Source organism: Rissa tridactyla, chromosome 5 (assembly GCF_028500815.1).
Source record: "Rissa tridactyla isolate bRisTri1 chromosome 5, bRisTri1.patW.cur.20221130, whole genome shotgun sequence".
Taxonomy (NCBI): Eukaryota; Metazoa; Chordata; class Aves; order Charadriiformes; family Laridae; genus Rissa; species Rissa tridactyla.
In genome coordinates, this window is record NC_071470.1 from 57,887,476 (window position 1) to 57,905,441 (window position 17,966).

Here is a 17,966-nt window from a genome sequence, read left to right on the forward strand (position 1 = left end):
GCTTATGCTTGTATAGCTTCTCAATTTTTTGGTCACTCTTACCAGTGAGATCTTTAACTATGTTGCCAAAGGGTTCTTGAAAACTCTGAAAGCAAAAGTTGTACTGGTAAAATAATTTCTTAACTCTAAAAGCATGTTAAAGTATTACTTTTGTCTAAGCAGTGTTTTCTAATTATTTTCTTTATAAAACATTTTTTCCCGTGTTTCTGGTATGTTCTCTGGTCTGGTGCGTATTATGCTAAAGTAAACTTTGACAGCTGTTGTAGCTTAATTTAAGCATAGAAAACTGTTGTTTAATTTTGTGGATGTTCTTGAGTTTTTAATTGGTGGAGAATCTGTGAGATTTCCATGACACATGTGACCACCTTAGAGTCTGAAGCTACTTTTGGTCTGCAGGAAACTGTACAGCTTGCTGGGTTTGAGTCAAGTATTTGTTTTCCAGTGGAAAGTAGAACAGGGCACATAGTAATTCCTGTAGGCATTGGGATTCTGGCAGTTGTCAAGAATGTGTTACAAAATTTGAAAGTTCTTGAGAAGTGAAGCAAAGACCTTAAGTGAAAGGTTCTGTACTTATGTACAGTAAGTATATGGGATACTCAGTAATAGGATTCACTTTCTTATTTTAAATTTAGGCAGACCTTGTTTGTGTTTCAAAATATCTGAAGTTATAATTTCTGACTAGAACTTTTCTATATGTCAGAAATGATGCATAGATTTTTTGTAATAGTAGAACTACGACTAAGTTGCATTATTTTTAATTACAGCATGCTTTTAAAACATATTCTTTCACATATTTGTCAAATTGGTTTCTCTTAACTTTTCCAGCAGAGTTTGTGAAGTATATAGTATTTCTTCCTTTCAAGTCACTGGATCATTAGTATCTTCCTAGTGAAAACAGGAAACTCATTTTATATGGAATTACATAACAGACAGAATTTTATTAATACAATTTACTGTGGGAGAAACTCTGTAAAGAGTGACATAGTGGTTTAATCAGAAAGCTTGAATCTAGTGTCTTACATGTTCACAACTGTGCTTATATCCTCTTGGTATTTTTTTGAAATGCAGAACTAACTTCTGGTTAGACAAGCAAAACTTCTTGAAAATTCCTAAATCTCGATCTTGAACTAATGAAAGTACATTTTGGCTTTTCTGTAGTAGGACTTGCCAAACCTTTAAAAACTGTGTTCTTGCCCAGGGAACAAAATAATGAATCCTGTTTCGTTCGGTTTCTAAAATAGAAAGATAAAATTTGGTAGGAAAAGAAATCTTGCGGTTATGTTCTTGTATAAACTTTGGGGGGGGGGGGAGAAGGAAATTTACAGTGAAAAACCATCTGAAAACTAACAGTGTAGTGAAACTCATGCAGTTCATTTAATTTCACAGTTAATATATTATTTAAAATCTATTATTAGTGTTGTGGGGTTTTTTTGTAATAGTTTTTCTATTTCTTAGCTGAATGCTTTGAAAGCAAAATGCTCAAAAATAATCTATATGGTCGTGATGTTACCATGGCATTAATGTGTCCCAAATGTCAGTGATGTTTCCATATGCAGGAGTCTCTTTACTTGGAAATATCAGTTGAAGGGGGATCAAATCTCAGATGTTCCATCATTGAAGTTCTCCTTTGAAATACTTTCAGCTTCACAATGGGATGTGTGGTCACATTGATCCTTCTGAGTAGAACAGTATCAGTGAATCTCTTTTGTGTCTGTTCTGCTGCTAAAAGTTATATATATAATCGTCTTTTTTTAATCCTTCAATCTACTCATTCTTTTCTGCCACACTTCATGGCTTGGAGTGTTTTAAGGAGCAGATGCCTTTAATCTCCTTGGCCCTTTTTCTTTGGGAATGTATGTGAAATGGCACTGGGAGAAATGTTTTGAAATATATTTTTGTTTGCAATGCTTACAGTAAGATATTCAAGATATATACATAGAGTGAACTAAAACTGAAAAATTAGGAGTCTCTTCAGTACTAACAACTATGTATGTGCCCATGTAGTTTTTTACTTTTGGCTAGCTAACTTTTGTTACTTACTTTTACATAGTGACTTTTGGCTGTACCAAAAGTAACTGTTTATTCTGACTGAAGCTGAGACCTCTTGACAATGTTCAGTGGAAAACAGAAGCTTTACATTGAAAACAAAACATGCTCTGAATTGCAACAGGACAGAAAGGAGCAAAGAATTAAATACTTGTCAGTTTTGCTGGAAGGTGGGGATGGTGCATAATCACTCTGAAGACAATGAGAATCTTCTGTTTGCAGTTGTGAAGGAAGTCATGATAAAGACTATTTTAAAAATGTTGTACATACCTCCAGTTGATGTAATATAGAAAGAACTTCTAGTTTAATAGAAAAATTTTTTTTTTTAGTTGAAGAAACAACTTTTTTCATTGTTTTTCTCCTTTTGCCATTGATCTCTCTCTTGCTATTTGGGCATGTGCTTGTTTGTTTGTTTTAATATCATGTTGTTTGTTAATCTCTTGCTCTCCCACCTCTTTGCAGTGGTAATAGCTTTCAAATCTTAGGGCTGAAGTGGTGTTTTATTCACAGGACCTTTCTCGACAGTTTCTTACCAAAGTTTTTTAGGAAAATTTCTCAGTCTCTTATTTCTCAAAAATTTGCTGTTTCTGAAGCACCTAACTTTAAATTATTTTCCTCCCTCAGCAATTGATAGTTCCTCTACTACAAGCAGTGCCTCTCCTGTTCTGAACAATTATGATGCTCTGGAAGGAGGTGGCTATCCAGGTATGCAGTTTATTGCCTGTTAATTCTAAATTGTTTGTTTAAAAACTTAAATGTTTACTGTTTATAACTTTTTTCCCTATTTCTGGTGTTGTTTAATGTTAATGAACAAGTAGGTGAAAGGAAATGCCTATGAAAGGATTGGGGGCAATCATCAGAGAGAACATACCTCACCTTTTTAATCGCTTTTCACAGTTTTAACACTGAAGTTGGAATAACCATTTAATAAAACTTCCCTGTATCATAAGTCATACTTTCCATTGTAATATTGAGGGTAGTGCTGAAAGTATGCTCTGTGTGAAAGCAGGCATCTTTCTCTAGGTTATGCTGTGTGCCTGATTGTTGGCATTAGTAGCTGCTAATAGTTGACATGTCACTGAAGTTTTGGGAGACCAAAAATATCAGCTTGCAGAGAGGTTATTTTCTTCTATTTTTCTTCATTTAAAGAAAATGGCTGCTATTTTGCCTGTTTTTATCTGTAAAAATGTCGGGAGTGTCAGGTTTGTTCTAAATGAACCTATTAGCAGAATAGCTCGGTCTCAAAATCTGTAGAGCTGTTGTATTGAGAACACGTGGCAAAGATGCTGTTCGGTGTAAGTATGTTAGCCAATACTTTAAATAATAATTGGATTAATTCGGGGGCCTCCCCTTCTGCCTTTTTTGCTTTGCTTTAGCCTCTGAGAATGTTGCAGTAGTTTGCTTAGTTTGATGGGTTCCTGTGTAAAGTGAAATCTCTGTCAAGTAAAAAGCCGATGCCGCTATCCACATCTAGCTCATGCAGTAAGGGTAGCAGAGGCATCACTGCAGCGTTATGAATTCTAATTTCTCAGCTAATAACCAACCATTTTGGTTCTGCTGAAGGCATATTCTAAAAATAACTTGTTCCTTCTGTCTTCCTTAAAGAATAATAGGATCAACTTTGAATTTCTTTGATCTGTCAATTTATTATTGTTTTTTCTCCTGGAGTGCTCGTGCCAAAAGTAGTTTCTTGGTGGTTGGTTTCTTGAGTAGTTGGTTGCTTCACCTGCCACTTTTCCTGATGGATTTTACCAAGCTTAAATTCTTCTGAAACTTAGCTCACGTTTGTAGACATTTATAAATGAGTAGCTTAATCTCTTTACAACTGTTAAGTTTTCCATGAATTTAGGTCTATGAGTTACTTCCAGTTTGGCCTTTAAAAATAGTGGGACTAAACTGTGCTGCAGGGATGTATAGGAGGGATTTGCATTACTTCAGGAAAAGCTCTGTGTCTATATTTAAAGAATACTTCTGTTGCCTTAGTGTTATGATTTAACAGTATTCATAAGTGGTACAGGAGAGACTAAGCATGAGTGCTCTCTTTTGCAGTTTATAGCAAGTGCAAATCTTGGAATAAAGTGTGGCACTAAGGGGGTTTGATTTCTTTTTTTTTTTTATTCTGTTGAAATACTCATTTTTTTAATTTGCTTGCTTTTCTTAAAGAAAAAAATAGCATTTTGTTAGTAGTTACACAAGTCTATGGTCATCTTCCCATGTATAGCCCCATTATCAGCATAATTGCAGTAATCTTCCATGCTAATTTGTTTGGTCAATGCAGATAAAAACTTGATGGACAATGCAAAAACTTATAAATGGAGGTATTGTTTGTTCAGCATTTAGGAATTTACGTTTAAATTAAGAAAGAAATAGTAAGTATATTCAATACCTGTGGGATTTCTTTTATCCTTCCAGAGACACGTTCTGTCACCAGCAGCCCAGTTCCTGCTCCATCAGTCCCCCAGACATCAAAAGCTTCTAAGCCCTTTGGTTATGGATATCCAGCACTGCAGCCTGGCTACCAAAATGCAGCACCGCCTACTCCTGTGCAGCCCAGTAATCCAGGACATCATCCTGGGTTTCAGCACTATCCACAGGTTTGTATTTTTAATTTAAAACTTTTTCATGAAGTAACTTTACGGGAAGAGTCTTTTCTGCAGGATATATTTCTTTTGTTATGTATTTTCATATCTTATTTTTATAATTTCTGAGACAATATTGAGTATAATATTGATGTCATAACTTATCTTCACTTTTTATTAGGTCTTACAGGATCTTAACTTATTAGAAGGCTTTTGAATTAAAATCTAAGTGTATCTCCAAATAGGCTTAATAAGTTTGCTTCACCAGTTATTAGCAGCACCCATAGTTTTAAGGTTTGGTGTTTCAAAGACCTGTACTTTATTGATAGGAAACCATGAAGAGACATAATGAAATACTTGATCAGCAAGTATATATTTGATCAGAGCACTACTATGGGCTATGATCTCAAGCATTAAATCACCTTACGAGCAAGGCATGGCAGAGGATCCAGATGAATGAGCTTTGTAGAGCCTGTGTTGGGTGTGTGGTGGCGCAGGCTGCCTGCATCTGCTCTGTTCCTGGTAAAGAGAGCACCAAAAACCCAAGAAGGTGTGTACAATCACCTGGCTCCCATTGCGCATGTGAGTCACCCAAGAGCAGTGAAATCTGAAGAAGAGGCAGATGCTGAGGCAAAATAGAAGTGCTAAAGCAGTGTGCAGAAGTGTATACGTGAAGGGGCGTAGAAAACAAAATGTACTGCTTTACAAATGCCACTCTGAAATAAGGCCCAGCTGGCAAACGTATCGAAGCTGCTGTTACAGGTGATCAAAATTCCTTACTGATCTCAGTGTAGTACCTACCATAAGTTAGCATATAATATCCAGGACTGCTTTCACTGCTATGGAAAATGTAAAATGTGACCTAGGGGAAATGTTTAATTTATTTTAACTTTTTCTTTTAAGTTGAAAGACTTAGCTTCATCTTCACTATAATGCGAAATAGAGTTAGGCTCTCTTCAGGAGTACATAGGAAAAGAACAAAAAACAACCTATAAAAGTTGCAGCAAGTGAAATTCCGGTTTGACATATAGGGAGAAGATTCTTCAGAATGGGAGTGGGGAAGCATTAGAACAGAATGTGCTGTGAAATCTTCAATCCTTAGGTATTTTCCAACTCAGCTGGACAAGGCTATGAGCAACCTGATCTAACTGTGAAGTCAGCCTTGCTTGAGCAGGGGGTTGACTATCAGACCTCAAAGGTGCCTTCCAACCTAACCTTTTCTTCTTTTTCTATGTTGTTTTGTTTTCATGTAAAAATAAATATATAAAAACCCTTTGTGTAACTTGGAAAAGTTACACTGTAACATCTTTGAAGAGGGAAATAATTTGTCAGCCTTTCTAGTAACTTGTTTTCTTATGCCTGGAAAACTTGAAGGATTATTTGTTACTTCCAATGTTGATTTGTATCATGAATTTGAATTTTGTCCAATGATACATATTTGGAAGCTATGTCACATTTGTCTTAGCATTTTTAAATTTCTACCATGCAACTCTTCTCTTGTTTGGTTGGGTTTGTTACTACTGCTGTATCATTTTTTAATATGTGTCTGGAAGAATTTGGATTACAAAAAGATTTAAGGTTATTGATTGTGTGTTTACTATTACTTTTTTCAGCAATATCCAGGTGTGAACCAGCTGTCCTCTTCCTTAGGAGGGTTAAGTCTACAGCATTCTCAGCAGCCAGAAAGCTTGAGACCGGTAAACCTTACACAAGATAGAAATATTTTGCCTGTATCTTCAGTTCCAGCACCTGTGCCTAACTTGAATTCTGATCTTAGGAAATTAAACTGCAGTCCAGAGTAAGTGTACTGTGTCTAGAACAGCATGTTACGTTTGTCAATGACTAATAATTATTTAAAGTGTCAAAAAATGTCTAAACTGATTCCTGATTTTAAATGTTTGCGGTGAGCTAATATAACCCCTTTCATGTGAAAATAAGTTTATTCTCTGCATCCTTACACAAATGTTGAAACTGTATTGCCATCAGAATACGTTATATGCAGTGTGAGTGCAGCTCACTTATTAAAACATTAAGAAACCTGCTTAATCTTTGCCTTGTTTTATCCATCTAAAAAAACCCAACCTATTAATAGACACCATAATGTTATTCAGTACATTTCATAGAATATTTTTGTAATATTGCATAGGATTTTTTCCAGAAAATTGTGATGATCATGCCTAAATAGACTGAATAAACTGTGAGTATATTTTACTGTGGTAATCCTGCAATCATGATGTATCCTTTCACCTTTAATTAACATTCAGTAGTATTATCTGCTGTCCCAAATCCAGTGCAGCTAGGTACAATGGAAATTGCTCTCCCCCAGAGATCTTAATTCTAATTCCAAAAGAAATTTTATTGATTGTGCCAGAGTAACTCAGCTTACTGCCCTAATGACAATGTATGGTCCCACCAGAAAACACAAATTGGGAAACTGGGGGTCTCAAAATCATTCTTGGGTCTTGAACGGTTTGGACAGCACTGCTGGTGCATTGGGGGTTTTTAGTGCCCTTTATTTAGCTTTAAGTCCATCCTCCACTTTACATAGACAAAAGAAAAGATTGTGACTGTCAGTGTTTGAGATCCTTTTCTACTGTTTTCTTATATAAATATTACTTTCTGAGAACTAGAAAATACAGTATTCCTTTTTTAGTTCCATCACCCAAAAAATCTTTATAACAAATAAAAATTACATCATTTTACATTGAGTGTTGTACCTAAAGCAGGTTTATCTCTTTATTGCAAGCTTGCTTTGGTATACTTGCATTGCTGATCTACTAAGTTAGGGAGTGGGGGAGTATTTTTTTGTTTGTTTTTTTTAAGAGGCTTTTAAAATCTCTTCGATGTATTAATTTTGTTTATAAAATCAGCTTTGTAAAACAGGATTTAAATTTCAAAATCCTTTAAAATCAAGTGTTAACACAGTGTTTTTAACATCTTTTAAAATTTCATTTTCAACATAATGTTTTTATTTCCTTTCAGCTCATTTCGATGTACATTGACAAATATTCCACAGACACAGGCTTTGTTAAACAAAGCTAAGCTTCCTTTGGGTTTGTTGCTGCATCCCTTCAGAGACCTAACGGTAAACTAGCTTAGTTGTTTTTTAATATATGTTTTTAGTATATGCGTTTGTCCTATTTTCATTCAAACAATAAAATATAATGAATTATAAGTCCTAAATTTAACAGAAGTAGCAAAAAATTGTTTGGGACTTAGAGAGGAGGAGAGGGAAAAAGCCTTGAAATTGCGGCTTCATTGAAACTGAAAAGGGAAAGTCTTTGGACAAGTCATTAAATTACTTTTTGTTGTTGTTGGAAATCTTTGCTTGCCTGTAGTTCTCTGAAGCTCTGAATTGTTACTCTGTTGGGCTTAGAACTGTCAGGTACCTCTTGAAAAGGTGTTTATCCTCTTGGAGAGGTGCTCATATTGAATGTATTAGTGGCATGATAAATGCTGTCAATAGAAGGTAAGCACAATGTAAGACTGAAGCCGTGTTCATAACTCCTATCCATCTGATTTATTTATATTTATGTAAAAAGGTGGATAACTGTCTGGTATGACTTCTTTTCATATAGTGTGTGTTCTTTGTGTAAGGTTTGCTGTCTGTCACATTTAGTCACCTAGAGTTGTCCTGTCTTTCATAATTCCTCTTGCCATTATTGTTGTGGCAATTTTAACTGTGTAATTTAAAGTAGTGGCATTAAAAATCTTACTACATCTTTGATTTGTGAGATTGCATTAAGACAATAATTAAATGTTATTTCTTCTGATTTTAAAGGGGAGGATATTTTTAATAGGCATCATAATTACTCTGTATGAAAAGGAGCTAAAAAGATAAAAGGAAAGGTGATAGAATATCTAGTCTTGTGAAGCTTTTATGCACTGTACTGCACAGTAATGTTTTCCATAAAATGTATTACGTACCTTTGTTACAGCTTTCCATTGTTTCTTTTTAGCAATTACCAGTAATAACATCAAGCACAATAGTGAGATGCAGATCCTGCAGGACATATATCAACCCTTTTGTTTCTTTCATTGATCAAAGGAGGTGGAAATGCAACCTCTGCTATAGAGTTAATGATGGTAAGTTTTTGTAGCAACAGATCCTTGCATTTATAGACTCTCTCTAAAGTATTTGCATCATACCAGTCCATGGGATACTCTAGATTAAAATTATAATGTTCTTAAGATGTGTTTTAAAATCTCTGGATCATAAGTCAGGTGTACTGTGCATTTTCTGAAGCAAAAGTATGTTTTGCAATTTTCTGGGAGACAAAATAAATGTAACCATATTATCCTGATTACTTGTATAATGAAATCAACTTATTCCATTGACTGCTGTTGCAATACGCAAATGGCAGCATGATGACAGCTAATACTGTCTGCAATCCAGGCCAGAGGTTATGAGAAACAATACAGGTCAAAGCTTGGTGTTGTGAAATGCTTTATTTGCATTGGTGTTTTAAAGTTGGGGATATATTGCTGCTTAAAGTAAACCTTTTGTTTCCTGTTATTTAACTTTGATGTTGCTTGGGTTACTTAAAATGTTCCTCCATTTTATGTATCCTTAATGTGATTTTTTTTTTTTCCTGTTGTTGGTGATAATTGAAATATGTCTGCGTTAGTTTGCCTGTAGCTGCCATAATGGTTTTTATTTGTCAGCAAATATATACAGTTTTTTGTGGGAATTTTTTTTTTTATAGTTCCTGAAGAGTTTATGTATAATCCTCTGACACGATCTTATGGAGAGCCTCACAAACGGCCAGAGGTCCAAAATTCTACAGTGGAGTTCATTGCTTCCTCGGACTATATGGTAAAAAATTTTTCATGGTAACTTCAACAGCGATTGCATGTTACTATAAATGGGCTTGAAATTAATGTTGCGTATTGCTCCAGTGGTGTGTATTAATTTTCCTGTGAAGGTCCTTTTAACACCGAAGAATAGTTAAAATTAATATTTATTTTGAGTTTTGGCAAATGAAGATATTCAGAGGCTTGTCAGTTAAAGGCAATTGCAATGCGTGTAGTTGTCCAGTCTATTTTAATGTGGCATAGTCTGGTTTGAGTCTGTTGCAATGTGGTTTCTGGGTTTCTCCCTCATTTTGAAGAGGTTTTGAAAGACCAGTGATGGGATAACAAGACAATTAAGTTGCATTCAAATTTTTAGTTAGTAATTGTGACAGAAAAGATTCTAAGTATGAGTCAACCTACAATTGCTGTGATAGTAGTCTTTTCTCCAAGAAAGATAAACAAGGCCTGGGAAAAGGCCCTGTTCATAATGACATTATTAAGAAGAGATAAAATAAATTGTTCTCTTGTCTTTGAATCGAATCACTGTGGCCAAGACATTTGGCAGTGAATAAATACAGCTTGTTATATGGTTGGGAAAAGCATGTAGGTAGAATGTTTTAACCCCATTTAATGGATCACATTGTCCACACAGTGGAAGACCAGTGGTGTTTTGAAGAGTGAATACCATATCTGGCATCAGAGAGTCATGTTTGAGTTGACTGTTGGAAGGAGAGACTAAAATATCCAATTTCTGTTCTGAAGCATAACGTTGTGTGTTTACTACAAATGGGAGTTATTAACCACTGGGAATCATGGTTTAGTCTGTCTGCATGACTCTTAGTAAATCAGTTTTATTGCATAATGTGTATACCTTGCATTTTTCTACATGTTCCCTTTTCCCGCTTCCCTTTCTACTGACTAATCATTTTTAACATTTCTTTAAATATGATTTTTGAACATTTTTTATTTTTATTTTTTTACTTTGTAGCTTCGTCCTCCTCAGCCTGCGGTATATTTATTTGTTTTAGATGTGTCTCATAATGCAGTGGAGGCTGGATATTTGGCAATAGTCTGCCAGTCATTGCTGGAAAACCTAGACAAGTAAGAATATAAATAACCTTTTCAAATTAGCTAACATTTTATTATGAATAATACTAACCTACAGTTCTGCAGAAAGCTTGCATAAAGTGGTTAAACATTCTGTCCCTAAAGGACAGAAGCTCTGTTGCCTGAGATTCTGAAGTGCAACTTAGATGTCTGAAAAACAAGCAAAAAAAACCCAAAACACCAACCAAGCAAAAAAATCAGCCCTGCCAAAAAAACAGCTGTTGAAGCAATTTCCATGATGAGAGCTATCTTCCCTGCATGTGATTAAAGATGGATCTGCAAATAATTTACTTATTTATCTGCAAAAAATATTTACCTGTAACTTCTAGCAACACGTTGATTGTATAAACATCTATGACGTGTACTGTTTCCCCCTGCCAAGGCCAACAAAAATAATTAAATTACAGAGATTAAATTGGCTGGTTCTTGCACTGAAACAGCTCAGGTGCTGTGTACTGGAATGTTGTAAATGCTAGTGGGAGGTTTCCTGAGTGAATTTCGTTGTCAGTTTGGTTTTTTTAGATCACACTTAGATCTACCTGGGCCGCTTTCTATCTGTTCTCATTTTTGCATTGTAACAGCGTGTATGGGATTGTTGGTGGTGCTTTTTGAGCAAGGATTAATAAACTTCACTATATTCATGTGTTTTGCAAACAAATTTGCATCCTGTGGAGGCCTCACTCTGGAAATTGTTTTCTGCAGGTTTTGTTTAAGAAACTTGATTTTAATTTCTGATAAAGACACCAACATCTACAATAAAATTCTTCACTTGTATTTGTTGGTTTAGTCTTTCTTTGTTCAGACCTTTACAGGTATTTTGTCAACAGATTCTCAGAAACATGCTAAATTATTTTGGGGAAACCCGTAAGATCCCATGCAAAGTCTATAGGAAAATCAGTACATCCTGTTAGTTTATATACTCAGATGGGAAAAAAATATTTGCCTCTTGGTTTTGTTCACTGTCATGGTTTTCAGCATTTGCTGATATCTTATGTTCTATTTGAGAAATCCCGTTTAGTTTTTCTTTTTGTATTTTTAATGCCATACATAGGAATATGGTCCACATGAGAAATAAGTATGTTGCATTGTAGAGACATTGGATTTTGGTTTGGAACTGTAAGTACGCTGTAACTATATTAGTGAATGGGGTTTTTGAATTCTGAAAGAGCAGGATGCACTATTTTCTATTTAAGAACTGAGAAGGCTACCTTCTTTCATTTGTCAGTGTAACGTTAAATGAACCTGCTAAGTTCTCTCTTGCAACAAAACATCAAATATATTAGTGAGTGTTTATCTGTAACACTTATCTTGTGATAGTGTATCTTGTAAACTATTGTTATTCCAGCTCTTCAGAAGATACTGAAGAAATATTACTTGTATTCATGTTTCAGGTCTCCTTTCTTTTGTTCTCCCTTCACCCCTGTATACATGAGCTGAGTTTCTGCTAACGTCAGCAGGAGCTGTGTGTATGTATGTGTCTTGAGAAAGAAATTTAGGGCTTAATAGTTTATTTTTTAATGCTTCAGGCTGCCTGGAGACTCGAGAACAAGAATAGGGTTCATAACGTTTGACAGCACTGTTCAGTTTTACAACTTGCAAGAAGGTTTATCTCAGCCTCAGATGCTGATTGTCTCGGATATCGATGGTAAGTAAAAAGAAAATGTGAAACTAAATTTTTGAGAAGCTACTTTTTTCCCTGAAGAAAGATTAGAATCTAAAATATTCTGGTATTAGGTCAATTTTATTGGTTGTATAGGGGATATATTTTTTAAAAATAATCTTACACTAGCTACAGAGCAGGTAGTGTTTAAAAGGTGAAATTCAAATGTTAATTTTGATTTGAATAAAACAAGCTTTGTATAGGCTGTATTATTCTCTCTAATATATGTATCAGAAAAGTAGACTTCTATCTCATGGCATGTATAACAGTGGGCTGTGAAATGTTTTGTTCTATTTTAATGTAATTTTTTTCTCTAATAAAATGCTTTTTTGCGTTCTCCCTACAGATATCTTCCTACCTACACCAGATAGTTTACTTGTAAATCTCCATGAAAGCAAAGAGGTATGATTGCTCAAAATATATCATTAAACTTGAAGAGTTAAATATTCAAAATAGAGGCTCCTTTTAAACTTTGAATTTAAGCCTGTCTTCATAATATGTAAATCCAATGCTACTTTTTAATTATAGAAATATTACATGTTGTTTGTTTGATGCATCATGGTTTTTTAAATTATGACTTTGTTTTCCTTAGTGTGTTGAAACTAAGCTGAAATATTTGGTTACAGATTGTTCCACTTCAGTTATGGCAATGCAGCTTTTTAGAAATTGCAGAAAATCTCAAGCTCGCAAAACCTCATAAACACCTTTCAATCTGTTCTGCAGCTGATAAAAGATCTGTTGAATGCATTACCAAATATGTTCACCAATACAAGAGAAACACATAGTGCATTGGGCCCTGCTCTTCAGGCTGCATTTAAACTGATGTCTCCAACGGGTGGCCGGATATCTGTGTTTCAAACTCAGTTACCATCTTTGGGAGCAGGGCTTTTGCATTCCAGAGAAGATCCCAATCAAAGGTCAAGCACAAAGGTACAAAAACTTCCTTTAATATTCATCTCATGAGACTAGGGACTGGCTATGTCTTTCTGACTTGTGTAGTTCTGCAGATCAACTCTTGGTTTTTTGTTTATAGCAATTCACTAAACTTTAATTATTCAAAGTCTATGTGCATTTAATATCGCTGGTTTATACATGTATGTGGGGTACTACTTGTTTCAAAGTGCATGAGCTGTCTTTTGGGCGTCTGGTCCATAGGTTTTCTTGGCAAGGAAAAGAAGCTGCAAATATCGCTAATTCAGTTAATATCAACTTTGGTTTTGAACCAAAGCATGGATATATTAAATTGTAGACCTAATACACGTTTTCTTATTATTTTTATGGCCTTGTAATTTACAGCACCCAGTAAGTGTTGCACAGTTACATGAGTGTTTATTTGTGTGATCCTACTTTGAAGGAAGCTTATGTTCTCATAACTGCTTCTAAATACAAACTAAAAGAATAAGGAGCATGAGACAAATAATTTCTGCAGGTAGAAACGCCTATAAATTATTGCTTAAAGGAGACTTCCTTTTCAGATACTTTGCTACTGAATAGTATGTCTCTTGTTCCATGAAGTCTTAAGAGAGCACAATCGTTGTCCTAACTCTTTCCTCTATAATTTATTCACCAAAGGTGGTCCAGCATCTTGGTCCAGCAACAGATTTTTATAAGAAGTTGGCACTGGACTGCTCAGGCCAGCAGACTGCTGTGGATTTATTTCTGCTGAGTTCACAATATTCTGATCTAGCTTCCCTTGGTAAGGAGTACCTAATGTGTGCATTCACTCTTTCCACACTGTTGTCTGTCTTTGGAAGCATGGGCTACTTCAGGGATTCTTAAATCATGCAAATCTTTTTACACTTTTGTAAACGCAGCTGATGCTGCAAAGGAATTGACTTTGAAGTTGATCACAGTAAAGAACAGGAATATTGGATTGGTGGTATCAAACAATTTATTCTGGGACTTCACAGTTTTAAACGAGAAGATATTCTGCTGCTCAAGAACAGGAAACAGTCAGGTGGCAAGGAATTAATAAAGGTTAGTTATAGGGGTAGAACAGAACTTTCATCTTTCAGTATTAAACCAAGATTTGTCTCTCTGCACACACTTAATTTTGCCTTTACACCATTAAATATTTCATCATGCGCTCCTGTCTTAGCTGTCAAAGGTAGCATGCTTATTGAAGTAAGCATATAATTAGATAATTGTGTATTGGGGTGACTCATCACTGTCTTCAGTGGCCTGAGTCTGGGCCAGTTCTCATTGTCTTACAGATGTGGATCATATCAAGAAGAAGATGAACGTAGATATGACTTGTGGAAGGTTGGACACAATTTTTGTGTCCTAACTTCATGTTATGGTTTTACCTCTTAAGCATATGTTTTCCTCCTTCACAGCTTGCATGTCCAAGTATTCTGCTGGATGCATCTATTACTATCCATCTTTCCATCGTACCCATAATCCTGCTCAGGCTGAAAAGTTGCAAAAAGACCTTAAAAGATACCTTACAAGAAAGATTGGGTTTGAAGCAGTTATGCGCATAAGATGTACAAAAGGTATGTTTTAAATACTGATTCATATGGGAAAGTTGGTGTAAGCATGTTAACTATAATTTTGAATTAGCTTAGTCTTTAGCAACATTAGAGTTCGGGTCATTCCTCTTTCACTGAAGAGTAAGACAGCTGCCTTCTTTATGTAAGTTCCATTAGCTTTTGCCATTTTGTTTTGTTGTTTGGTTTTTTTGGGTTTTTTTTGTTTTTGTTTTTTACTTAAGATGGTACCATCTCACTTACACTACATGTCAACTTAGTTGAAAGGGTGCCATTTAGTTTGGAGTGTTCAGAATTGAACATGAACGCTACAGGATCATTCTGAAATGTCTAATGATTCACGTAATTGATTCTGCGTGATAGTTAGAATAAGTATTTTTACTGTTTTCTAAACATAGCTTGAGGACTGTGTGTTTTAATTATTGATAGCAGTTTTTCATGCTATTTTAACCTCACTCTGAATTATTTAATCTGCTTCTAGGTCTTTCAATACACACTTTTCATGGGAACTTTTTTGTACGATCCACTGATCTATTGTCCCTTGCCAATGTCAATCCTGATGCTGGATTTGCAGTACAAATGTCCATTGAGGAAAGTTTGACTGACACATCTTTGGTTTGTTTTCAAACAGCTCTTTTGTATACTTCCAGCAAAGGTAAATAAATTCAAATGAATTGGCCACAGGGCTTTTTGTTTCTTTTTCTAACCTAGTGTTTGTATAGTTAGTTCCACAGTCTTTTGTTTTTCTCTGTACCCTAAGAGAATCTTGTCAAGGCTAGTGAGCCTGCTTGACAGTTAATCACATAATGTCAATCTTTATAAACTCTGTTTTGATGGGGAAATGTAATTTATTTCCATCTTACATGGAGTTGATTCAGCAAGATTCCTTTACTTAAAAGGCATACCATTGTTATAAGCAATAACATGTTTGGTGTGTACTTTGTCCAAAATCACAGACCCGTGATGGATTGGAGCAAGTTGCTCGTGCATTGGGTGGGCATAAAGAATAGCAGCAGCTACTTTCTATTCTTGAAAAGGCCACAAAATTTTGGGATGGAAATCAATGTGCTTCATCTGTAGGATCAAGGCATTTGTGGATATTATAAGCTAGTTTGTTGTGAACTTGTGATGATTCATAAGTTGAATGCTTTAGAGCGTTGCAGAATTTGAACAGGTTAAGAGAAAGGAACAGGAGATAGTGTTACAGCAATTTCCTGACTGGTGTGTTTTTACAAAATGAATGCATCTTAGAGGATAGAAGATATGCTGAAATGACTGAGTTTATATACCTGCACCAGGAGCTATTGCATAATGATTTCTACTTACTTTTATTAGGCGAACGTAGAATTCGAGTACATACGCTTTGCTTGCCTGTAGTAAGTTCACTGGCTGATGTATATGCAGGAGCGGATGTACAAGCTGTTGTATGCCTCTTAGCAAACATGGGTGAGTACAGACCAGGAAGATTCAAATATCTTTTTGTATGTACTTAATTTTACCAGCCATTTAAATGAAGTAGTCAATGAAACCTGGGTACTGCAGAAAAAGGTTGGAGTGGTGTTGCATTTAGTGAATGGATAAATTTGGTAAGAGCTGAATCCCCTTGCGTTCTAGCTGATCCTCAGAGATGAGAGGGGCTAGAGGTGGCTGGATTTATTGCTTAATTGCAATATTGCCAATGACTATAGGCCTGACACCAGATGCACAAACAGCCTATCTGCTGTAGGTCTGGCTGCATTCAAAAGTCAGGTCCACGAATAGTACAGTTTATTCTTATGCAACGTTTACAAATTCTTGAAGATTGCTGCTGATAAATGCACTAAACTGCAGGATAGCTATATAGCTTTAAACATATTTCCCAGGTAAGCACTCAGAATGGCTGAGGTCGCAACTCTTACGAAAAGGTATCCCTTTTGGGGAGGCTGAGAAGGACAAACCCGTTGATCTGTCCCTGCAATTTGGTGTCAGATTCTTGTCCCCAACTTCAGGCATGAAATTGAAGTAATACTTACACTCCTTTTTTGGGCAAAGTGAGTGGGCGGGACTGTGGTCAAGCTGTTGTTCTTTATGGTTGCACTGTCAGCATTTGTATATCTCTTAAGAGCAGTTGTAACCTTTCTTGTGGGAGCTGGGAGAATGGGACCGCATGGTCTTCACCTTGCTTCTCGTCCTCTCCGCCCCCACGGAGCCCATGGGAACACAAATCACCTGACCTTCATTCAGTCTGTGTGTCTGTTCCGGGCATCAGGTGTTCATAAGTGATATTGAGCTATTGTTTTATGCGTGCAACAGAGTGGAGCGCACTGTAGCCTGAGAATACAAAAGATGACAAAATCAAAGTTACACAAAAACTGTTAACTGAAATATTCCTTAGTCGGAATACTCAGTTGACTTGAGTCTTTTAACAGGAGCCTTCTTACATTGTTCTCTAGAGTTTATTAAAGGGCAAAGAATCATGACACACTTGGATCACAACTCTTATTTTTGTATCATCATCATAGTAGTTATCTCAAACTTTAGCATTCTAGTATTACTTAGAGTGATTCAGTTTAGTGAGCTGCTGGAGACACACTGTTGTCAGAAGTTCCCTGTCAGTCTGAGATATGCATTACTTTTCTGTGCTTCTATTCTGCTGTTGCTGGTTTGAGGATTCTTACTTATCCCCTACGTGTGGGTCATAAGTAGCTGCTTGACAGACTGATCTCTGCTATCAAATGTGCATGGTGCTGTGCAGCTTTGTAGTATATGCTATGTTGTATGTTTATAGTCAAATAAATTAGAAGAAAAAAAATAGTTCTTCTGTATCTTGCCTTAAATGCGCATTCAGCCCAGCAGGGGGCTTTCTCAAACTAAAGAATTTGCATCCCGCCCTTAGCAGAGAAGATTACATTAAGCATAATTATGCCACTGAAATAATGGAAGAAATTTCTTGTGGGGGGAAAAAAAAAAATCAAAAATAATTGTTGCAAATCTTACCCTAGAGGTTGTACAGCAGAGAGTTTCAGCAATAGCTAAGTTATTTGTATCAGGGTTTAAAACAGGATTTATATTTAGTCTTGAGTGTATACTACAGCTTTAAACATTTTTTTTTTTTAATTCTCCAAGAGGAGGAACCAGGGAGTGGAAATCAGCCACACTGTATTTCTTAAGCATCATGAAAGTGAGTTAGTGAGTTTCTGTGTGGACAATGGTCTTATTTACTCCTAAAAAAGTTAAGAACACAGGTGTGTCTTAGGGTTTTTTTTAAATCTTAAAAAAAACACTGAAAAGCACTAATATTTTCAAAATTCA

The 17,966-nt window shown here is 35.7% G+C and overlaps 1 protein-coding gene across 3 annotated transcripts in view; it reads left to right on the forward strand.

Annotated features, from left to right (window-relative positions):
• Nucleotides 1-17,966, forward strand: part of SEC24B (SEC24 homolog B, COPII coat complex component) — a 48,691-nt gene that overhangs the window by 20,206 nt on the left and 10,519 nt on the right. For all 3 annotated transcript variants that reach the window (XM_054204162.1, XM_054204163.1, XM_054204165.1), the window contains 14 exons: nucleotides 2,671-2,751; nucleotides 4,459-4,640; nucleotides 6,239-6,423; nucleotides 7,608-7,710; nucleotides 8,585-8,711; nucleotides 9,332-9,441; nucleotides 10,408-10,520; nucleotides 12,053-12,171; nucleotides 12,533-12,588; nucleotides 12,910-13,116; nucleotides 13,759-13,882; nucleotides 14,523-14,681; nucleotides 15,157-15,330; nucleotides 16,011-16,121. In XM_054204162.1, coding sequence (XP_054060137.1) covers nucleotides 2,671-2,751; nucleotides 4,459-4,640; nucleotides 6,239-6,423; nucleotides 7,608-7,710; nucleotides 8,585-8,711; nucleotides 9,332-9,441; nucleotides 10,408-10,520; nucleotides 12,053-12,171; nucleotides 12,533-12,588; nucleotides 12,910-13,116; nucleotides 13,759-13,882; nucleotides 14,523-14,681; nucleotides 15,157-15,330; nucleotides 16,011-16,121 — 1,851 coding nt within the window. The remainder of the gene's footprint in view (nucleotides 1-2,670; nucleotides 2,752-4,458; nucleotides 4,641-6,238; nucleotides 6,424-7,607; nucleotides 7,711-8,584; nucleotides 8,712-9,331; nucleotides 9,442-10,407; nucleotides 10,521-12,052; nucleotides 12,172-12,532; nucleotides 12,589-12,909; nucleotides 13,117-13,758; nucleotides 13,883-14,522; nucleotides 14,682-15,156; nucleotides 15,331-16,010; nucleotides 16,122-17,966) is intronic.